This window comes from Entamoeba invadens (assembly GCF_000330505.1).
Source record: "Entamoeba invadens IP1 unplaced genomic scaffold scaff_1105074725735, whole genome shotgun sequence".
NCBI classification, from domain to species: domain Eukaryota; phylum Evosea; order Mastigamoebida; family Endamoebidae; genus Entamoeba; species Entamoeba invadens.
In genome coordinates, this window is record NW_004191915.1 from 10,314 (window position 1) to 19,749 (window position 9,436).

The 9,436-nt window shown below is 30.3% G+C and overlaps 4 protein-coding genes across 4 annotated transcripts; all 4 read right to left on the reverse strand.

The window, feature by feature from the left end:
* Positions 1–1,551, reverse strand: EIN_290210 (hypothetical protein; the record flags this gene model as incomplete). Its single annotated transcript, XM_004185911.1, has 2 exons — positions 1–1,494; positions 1,519–1,551. Coding segments are annotated over 2 exons (1,527 nt in total), but the record flags the coding sequence as incomplete, so codon positions are not given.
* A 905-nt stretch (positions 1,552–2,456) lies between these two features.
* EIN_290220 (hypothetical protein) lies at positions 2,457–3,023 on the reverse strand (the record flags this gene model as incomplete). The annotated part of the gene is made up of 1 exon (XM_004185912.1): positions 2,457–3,023. The coding sequence occupies one exon, from the start codon at positions 3,021–3,023 to the stop codon at positions 2,457–2,459; it is 567 nt and encodes a 188-aa protein (XP_004185960.1).
* A 123-nt stretch (positions 3,024–3,146) lies between these two features.
* On the reverse strand, positions 3,147–4,271 carry EIN_290230 (actin, putative; the record flags this gene model as incomplete). Its single annotated transcript, XM_004185913.1, has 1 exon — positions 3,147–4,271. One exon carries the CDS (start codon positions 4,269–4,271, stop codon positions 3,147–3,149), a length of 1,125 nt encoding a protein of 374 aa, XP_004185961.1.
* A 1,129-nt stretch (positions 4,272–5,400) lies between these two features.
* Positions 5,401–7,313, reverse strand: EIN_290240 (trichoplein keratin filament-binding protein, putative; the record flags this gene model as incomplete). Its single annotated transcript, XM_004185914.1, has 2 exons — positions 5,401–5,942; positions 6,287–7,313. 2 exons carry the CDS (start codon positions 7,311–7,313, stop codon positions 5,401–5,403), a joined length of 1,569 nt encoding a protein of 522 aa, XP_004185962.1.
* Between the last annotated feature and the right edge of the window lie 2,123 nt (positions 7,314–9,436).

A 9,436-nucleotide genomic window follows, 5' to 3' on the forward strand; every position in this document is an offset into this window, starting at 1 on the left:
CTTTTGATCTCGTACATTAGTCATAGTGGACTTTTGCTCATATTTCTTTTCAAAAATCGACTTTTGTGTTCTCATAAATTGAGATTCATTAAACCAATCCTCTATTGGATCGTCATACCAAGTTCCCAAATCTCCTTCATATGGTTCACGTTGTTGTGGTACACGTCTTTCACGTGTCTTTGGATTCAAAAAAGAAGAACCAATCCCATTTCTTATTGCCTTTTCAGTTGAGTCGTCAATACGCGAGGCAACATGGACTTTAGAAAGTCTGTACGGAGCCAAAGAGTCTTGCAAATAACTTTCCAAATCAACAAACCCACCTGGATTTCTTTGAAGAATAATGACAATTGGATCTGTACTCTCATCAAAGAGCTTTTTACATTTATCAAAAGTTTCGATGTATTCACTTTGATTTGGGGTGTAAAACGAGTTTATAACAAGGAAATACATTTTCTGATTGTTGACATTTCTTTGACCACATGAGAGCACTTTTGGAATTGAATAAATAAATAAATCACTTGGAGATTCTTTTTTAATATTACCATTTAAATTAATATAATCAGTGAAGTCTTCATTGTTTATAAAATTCGAAGACATTAATAGATCATTATGTGGTAAATTATTTTGCTTTAAATTGTTGTTTTGAAGTTTGTTATATGCTGTTGTAAACTTCTCAAATTTCAGAGCCTTTTTCTTTGTATCGAAAAAGACTGATGTAAAGTTTTTCATTGATTCATCTTTAAATTTGAATGTAAAATTAAGATCTTCCTCTTTAAATGCAAAGATTGAGTAAGCAGATAATGTAAATGAATTTTTAAGTAATGTAACAGCAGAGTTTACATTTTTCATTTTATAATACTTGTCTGCATAATTTTTAATAAATTGAATTGCATTTTCATTGTTAATTTCAATAAGTTCTACATTTTCTCTACTCTTTAAGAAATGTATAAAATTATCATCAAAGTAATAGTCTGGAGATAGTCCACCAATTGTTTTTGGAACTTTCACAAACACTTGGTTGTTTTTTATTGAAAATGTGCATGGGTTGATGACAAGGTAATCACCAAGTTTGTGGTTGGTTACATTTGGGTAGAAATTAATACCAAGGTGAAGGTCTTTTGGTGAAGCAACCAATTTGTGAATTTTTACAAACAAATCCAATATTGGAAATGAATCTCCAGAATTTAATATAAAATTGTTAATAATAGTAATCTCTGCTTCCACATCAAAAGGTTTGTGATAGTCTGGATGGCCAGATGGTTGTGGTGGAGACTTGATGATGTCATAAAAGACATAAGCACCCAAATACTCACTTATTTTGGAAAAGAGTTTCTGAGCATCAACTTTAGTAATTTTGGCTTTTCTCATTTCTCCGAATGCCTGATGTGGTGTGCAAAGTTGCTTTGTACACTGAGAAAATGCACATACAAACAATACAAAGAAGAACATTAATAATTTTTGCTTAATCGAGTTGTTTCTTTTTATTGGCGTAAACTTAAAAGTTATTTGTTATGAAACCCATTTCATAATAACTTCATTTTTCGTTTTCATTGTAAAATAATTATCTTCAATGAAATGATACTTTTTTAAATGTTTTTGAATAACTTTGAATTATTTAAAACATGAAAAGTTAACAATATAAAACTACGTAATGTAACGTACAAATAAATAGAGAACCAGAGAGCAAACAATAAAAATGAGTTATAAAAACTTTTTAAACATTTCTCTGATGTGAAATTTTAATTATTATAAAAAATACAAACTATAATTAACTATGATTTAATAATATAATATTTTTTGTAACTAAAAAAATATTATATTATGTTTTTCCCAATAATATGTAATAATAATATATTACATATTACTATAATATGTAATACCGTAAGTTTTAAAAATAAGTTTACAACCAACAAAAATTCATTTTTAAATTTATTAATTTTAACCTAAGAACGCTGATTCAAATCCACTTATTTTCTATCCCCTCCCGTTGGGACCAACTGGAAAATACTATTTATTATTTCTTTTTATACAAAAAAAATAAAATCAACAAATAATCAAAACCATACTTATTTTTTTCTTTACAATTGATACATATTGCGCGGAAGTGTTCATAACAGCACCAACATCAAATCCTTTATGAAAGCAAACAATCATCTTCATTGTTGAGACAAGTGTTATTTAATTATCATTCTGAGTGTTCAAAGATGTGTTCTTTATTGAAGTCGGAATCCTTTATTAATCTTATCAATTTGGTTTAGTTAGTTAGTTTGGTTTAAATTGTTTTTTTGTTAAAAATTATTATATTATATTATTGATAAAATATAATTAACATTAAATAGTTAAATTTATTTTTAATCATATTTAATCAACATCTATTTTTTTCATAATTAAAAAAAGTGGATGTAAATTCAAATCCTATAATTTTTATTATTTTTTCCAGTTCCTCCTTCCTAAGGTTAAATGGTAACACATTGACTTCGCTTCGATGATAGATTTACACCAACTTTGTTTATAACTTGCTTTAAAACGTCTTTAAATGCGTTTTCAATGTTGATATTTGTTTTTGCTGATATTTCTAAATAAGGGACACCCCACTCAGTTGATAATTTTTCACATTTATATGAGTCTACTTTTCTTTCAAATTTTAAATCACTTTTATTAGCACACAATACAACAGGAATATCACCAAAAGTGTCTTTATCTTTGTGTCTCAAAATTTCCTCTTTGTATTTATAAAGATTTTCAAATGATTCTTCTTTGTCAAGAGAAAACACTACAATAAACCCATCAGCGTTTTTGTAGTACTGGTCGCTCATTGCAGTGAATTCTGTTGTACTCGAATGATCGTCGAGTATCACAACAAGAAATTGTACACCTTCAACTTCAACTTGCTTTCTCATTTGGTCTTCCATAGTCGGATTATAATTTTCCACGAATATTCCCTGACAAAACCTCAGTTTAATTTGTGTTTTACCAACTTTACTATCTCCAACCAAAAACACTTTACACTCTTTAAACACCATTGACACTATCAACACACTAAAAAGTTCTTTTTATAATTAAAATTCCACATTAAAACGTTTTTTAAAACAATATAAACTCAGAATTAATAAGAAGAAAGAAGAAAAAAGAAATAACATAACACACTATGACTGAGACTTCATGTTAACAATTTGTGGACCACACTCATTATACTCCTCTTTAGTTACAAACATATTTTCAGAAGAAGACAAAGATCCAACAATAGACCCTCCAATCCAAGCAGAGTAAATTCTTTCTTCTGGTGCAACAACTCTAACTCGCGAGTTTTGTGGTGATAACGCCTTCACTTCATTTTCTAGTCTCTCTGCAAACCCGGGATACATAGTGTTACCTCCGGCGACGATGATGTTACTATTAAAGTCCCTTCTACTGTATATATCACACTTATTAATAGCATCAACAATGTACTTTTGCATTGGCATTGATTCGATTCCAAAGTCCGCAGGTCTAAAAATTGCTTCAGTCGCTTCAAATCTTTCTTTTCCAATTTTAATAACTGAATAATCCGGAAGTTCATATTCCTTCTCAATTTCACTCAAATTCTTCTTCTCCTCTTCTTCATAATTCAATGCACAGTAACAAAACTTATTTTGAATGTCATTTAAGACTTCCATGTCTTCTGTAGTTTTAAAGGTGTACGTTCGTCTTGAGAGTAACTTTTTCATTGTTTCTGAAATACTATTCCCAGCTACAGAAGTTCTTAGCCCACATCTTTTCATAGTAAACCCTTCATATATTGGCTCCACTCTAAAAGTACTCTCCCCACTCATAACAACAATACCAGACGGTCGGCCTGACGCAAACATCGCCATTACACTTGGTCGGCCAAATAAAAGAGACGGGACTTCAAACTCTTCGAAAACATATTGACTCATTTGTTCACGTACTTTATACGATAACTCAAAATCTTCTGTGAGAATAACACTCCGCTCTTCGGGATTTACTCGCAATTCATTGTAAAATGTGTGGTGCCATATGGAACGTAAGTCATCATAATTGACAACTTTGCCATCGTGTATTGGGTGTGTTATATGAAGAACACTCATTCTGGATATTGCTTCTTCTCCTACATAACTCTCTCTTGTACCACAACCTATCATCTTTATTAATGTCTTTGGAACGCCAACTACTGTTGGAAATACCGACCTTGGACAATCATCGCCAGCAAAACCAGCTCTGATAGTACTTGAACCGTTATCTATAACAATAACATTATTCTCGTCTTCCATTTGTTTAAGTTCCTCATTTTTAGTTTCATTTAATTAACACTTAAAATAATGCTCTTGTTTTTTTAAGCTGTTATTACTGGGATTTTAATTGATTTTTGATAATATTTTCCTTTACGCTTGTGTGATGATATGCACATATAATAAACTCTAAAAACTTGAAAATGTATAATAAACTTGTCAGTCTGAAAACGTTGTCCGCTCTCCAACGTTGTCCGGGCATTTTTGGACCATCAAAACTGGAATGTTTCAAGAAACAATTCGAAACACTCCCAAAACATCGTTTCATAATTTTTCCGGGATTTGATCATTTTTTCCTAATTCCCAAAATTTTAAACTTATTTTGTGTAATTTTTTGTCAAATGGACAACGTTTTTAGACAGACTTTAAAGATTTTCTAATTTTTAGTCCACTTGAATTTTGTTCGTTGGTATTTAAAGTGTTAATAAATCAAATACTATGATCAAACTAAAAATTATATTTCTAAAAAGAACTGTATTTGTTTCAATATTTATTAAATGTTTTAAATGAAAATCTTTTGAATTTATGTTTACCTTAACTTCTATATAATTTAGAATAAAGTATAAATAATATAGTTGACTCATTTCAACGACAATTAAAAACATACTTTTAATGTTTTTAAGGCTGTGTACTTTGATGCACATGATAAACTTCTAAACACCATAAATTATATTCAATAGACTTTATATTAATTGAATATAAAGTTTTTAAAAGACTTTAATTCAGTTGACTTGCTAAGGTTAAGATGTTAAGTCTACAACCAAATTACCTTTTATTACATTCAAAAGTACATGTTTATATAAAAAAGACTATATATTCCAATTTAAATAATAATGTCTGTTTAACAAGTTGTCCATTTGACAAAATTTTACACAAAATAAGTTGAAAAAATTAAGAATCAGTTAAAAACGTTGAAATCCCAGTAAAAATTATGAAACAGTGTATTTAAAATGTTTCGAATAGTATCCCGAAATATTCAAGTTTTAATGGTCCAAAAATTCCCAGACAACATTATTGTATTGACTACATTGAAAAATAAAAGTCTTACACCCACTATATTTCCTATTACTTGCGTTTTTGAACTATAAAAAACGATGAAAATGCTGATTACTTAATTCTTAACTATACCACCCTTTCTCACAGGCATGAACTTCTTCTTTTCAGTGACTTCTCTCTGCATGAACCAGATTGTTCCTTGTCCCGCGCCTTCGGCCTTCTTCTTCTGTTCTTCGAGATACGCTTCGGCCTCGGCGACTTTGTTGTTTGCATCTTCAACAGCCTTTTCTGCCTGTTCTTGTGCTTCGATGGCTTGTTTCTCAGCTTCTTCGGCTTTTGCTTGTGCTTCCTCGGCTTGTTGTTTCGCTTCATTAGAAAGTCGCAACTTCTCTTCGGCGTCTTCCTTCGCGGCAACTGCCTGGCGTTCAGCTTCTTCAGCCTGAGCTTTAGCAGCATTCGACTTTTCAAGTGCTTCTTCGGCTTGTGCTTTGGCTTCATTAGATGCTTGAAGAGCGGCTTCAGCTTGTTCCTTAGCAGTTTCAGCTGCATTGTGTGCTTCTTCGGCTGCTTGTTTAGAAGCTTCTGCGGCCTCTTTAGCCTCTTCAGCGGCTTTAGCAGTCGCTGAAGCCTTTTCTCTTGCTTCGGTAGCAATTTTTACTATTTTGTTATTACATTATTAATTAAAAATACTATAAATACCATAAAAATATAGCTTTGTCATAACAATACATCAAATGCAGTAACTCCATATTTTAAACTTAGTAGTTCTAATAACTCTCATATAATATATTACTAATAAATATAGTATTTTTACCACTTAAAATAATAGAGTATTATAATAATAATACTAATAGTAATATAGTATAGAGTAATATAATATTATTATATAGTTATATTATATATTTACTATATTATAATATATAATATACTATTTTATATATTATAAATATATATAAACAATGATATAGTAACAATTATAAATAATAATAGAAATAACAAACCAGGCTTGGCAGCTCTCTTCTGAGCTGCTTCGAGTGTAATTTTAGCTCTTCTCAATGGCAAATCATCTTCATTGTCCAATTTAGCGAGTTCCTGAATAGCAGCATTCTTTGCGACTAATCCGGCAGTTTCAATTTTCTTCTTCAAAGCGGCTTTCTTGTTTTCTTTTGCTTCTTCTTGTGACTTGACTTCATTCAAAGCTTTTGTCACTTCGTCTTCAGCAGCTTGCGCCTCTTTTTGTCTTTCAATAGCTTCGTCCTCGTCTTTCTTAGCAACTTCCGCGGCATCGGTAGCAACTTTAGCCGTCTTCACACTCTCTTCGAGCTTCTGTGCAGCTTCTTCGACTTTCTTTCTCGCATCTTCCGCAGCCGCTGCGCTCTCTTCAGCCTTCTGTGTAGCTTCATTTGCCTTCTGTGCACTTTCCTCTGCTTTTTGTGTAGCTTCGTCTTTGGCCGCAGAAGCCTCTTCTGCCTTTTTAGTCGCTTCTTCCGCAGCGGCTTTACTTTCTTCGGCTTTCTGAGCGGAATCCTCAAAGGCCTTTTTGGCTTCGGCAGTTCTATTTTTGGATTCCTCAGCAGCGGCTTTGGCCTCTTCGGCTTTCTTTTGTGCACTTTCAAATAAGACGGTGACTTCCTCTAACATGTGTTTGGCCTTTTCGATGTTCTCTTGATTACCCCCTTGAGGCGCATGAACAACTTCGGCAAAGTCTTGCTTAAAATAGAAGATAAGGAAGTTGATCATAGAAATCTTTTTGAAAGAAGTCACTCCAACCTTTCTCATGTGATTTCTCATCTCTTGGAACGTCTGCTGCGCTCCAAGTTTCTCAAAAACTCGGTGCATGTTGACTTCGTCTAAACCATTGCCTTCTTTCCCATTCTCTTGCTCAAGAGATGAAAAAAGATTCACAAAATTCCAGATCTCTTCTGCGTGGGCATCTTTTTCTTTCAGCCACAACGCATTCAACATCCAGACTGCTTGGTCTTGGAATTTCTTTTGCCCAAGTTCCCTGAGAAGTTCTAAGTCACTCATTTTATCTGTTAGTTTAAAGTTTTACGAGTCTCTTTATATAGCAGAAAAGCGAATTTATTTGGAGAAATTTAACATTTTTTAAAGTAAAACCGAATTTAATTAAGAAGAAGTCGGGAATTTTTGGAGAAGGTTTCTTTAAAGATAAACAATTAGAATTCATGAATAATAGAGGTGTGAATATGAGTATTTTGAGATAAGAGCCGTTTCGATGGGAATTTTAGGGATTTATCAAATCAAAAAGATTTTTTAGAACTTGAGGAGTTTATTTAAAAGTTCTCAAACAATTGATATCTTTCATTACTTCTCGATTATTCTTTATTATTAATACAGTTTTGGGAAGTTACCATTGTTAATAAATAAGTGTAAAAAATCGGAAGTACAAAATCGTTTTAAAATATTTTAATGATATGTTTCGAATTTGGAGAATAAACTGTATTATGAAATATGGTTATTATATTATTATGTATAATACATAATATAATAATAAAATAAATAGAAAATAAAATCAAATTTGTCAAAAATAGTAAACTTTGTTTATACTTATCATACAATTTAAGATTTTTCATGTTAATATATTATATTAAAAAGCAATTATTTTATGTTTTTTCAAATAAACAATAATTGAAAATGTAATTGTTCATATTTAAAGTTGTTGAAATGTAACAATAAATGTTTTTAAAATTAGTGTCTACATCCACTTTTTGAATTGTAGTATGTTTCGAATTATAACTCTTCTATGAATATTGTCTGTATAAAAATGATAAAAATGTTTATAAGAAATAACCCATTTCATGTAAATACATACAAATAGTTTTTGAATAAAAATTTCAAATATTAATGTGATTACACAATGTTATTCAATATATGAATTGAATGTAATCATTTAAAAATCACAGTAATTACACATAAGTTACAATTATTTATCAAAATAATTTATTTTTTTTAATTTATTATTAAAAATGTAAATTGTTGATTTATTATTATTTATTATATTATAATTAATATAATAAAATATTATTATTATTTTACTATCAATATCATCAGGCATTATTAGTAGTATAAATATACCTAATATCCCGAATATTTAGGTGTTTATTTAATTAACAAATAAATAATTTTGCCAATAAGTATTCATCTAAAATTGTTTTTTTAGGCAGGTATGTAATTATAAAAATATACTTTAAAACAAACTATTAAAACAAAAAACACCAATTTATTTAAAACCGTAAAACCATAATTTTAATAAAACTATTAAAAATTATTTTTTATTGGAATAATAATAACTAATAATCTTTTAATGAATTTATATAAAATGAAATATAAAAACAAAAAAATCCAATAACAAACAATGGAAAACGAGTTGACAGCACTCTCAGCACTCTCGACAAAAGCAACAAAGGCGTTGTCAGATTTCCAAAAATTAAAGTTTGATTACGATTATGTTGACAACAAGTCACTTGACATTGCACAACGAGTTGAAAATGCAGAAGGTTACTTCGACAAACTTGACGAGATTATTGAGAGAAAGAAAAACATCACAACATCACTCAACACAATTCTTACTGGTTTAAACAACATATTAAACAATGATAATGAAAAGTTCTATGAGATATACAATCTCAGAATTTCACTTCTTGAGGAGAAATGTAAAATGGACACAAAACCATATGAAGACCAAATCAACAAAATTGTGCAAACAAAGAACAACTCAATCGATCAGATAATCAAATCTGAAAAATTTATCAATTCTAAAAGACAACACGAAACATTTCAAGAAGAAGAGAAAGTGCGTGAACACATCACACTTGACGAAAAAGATGGTCTTGAGAAGTTGACAGGAATGAAGATTTCGAGTGTTGTGTTTGACTCAGACAAAGACGATTGGTCATTAGACAATTCAGTGTTTGATGAAAAGGTAATGAACAAAAGCAATTTGTGCTTTTTAATAGAAGACACAAATAACAACAAATTTGGTGGCGTGTTCACTAGAAATATTGATACTATTGGCAAATGGATCAGCAGTGGCTCTTCTTACATCTTTTCTCTTGTGAGAAGTGGCATTTTAAAAACAAAAAAGTTTGGGAAGACTGGAAATTCTAACAATAATGAATTATGTCTTTATT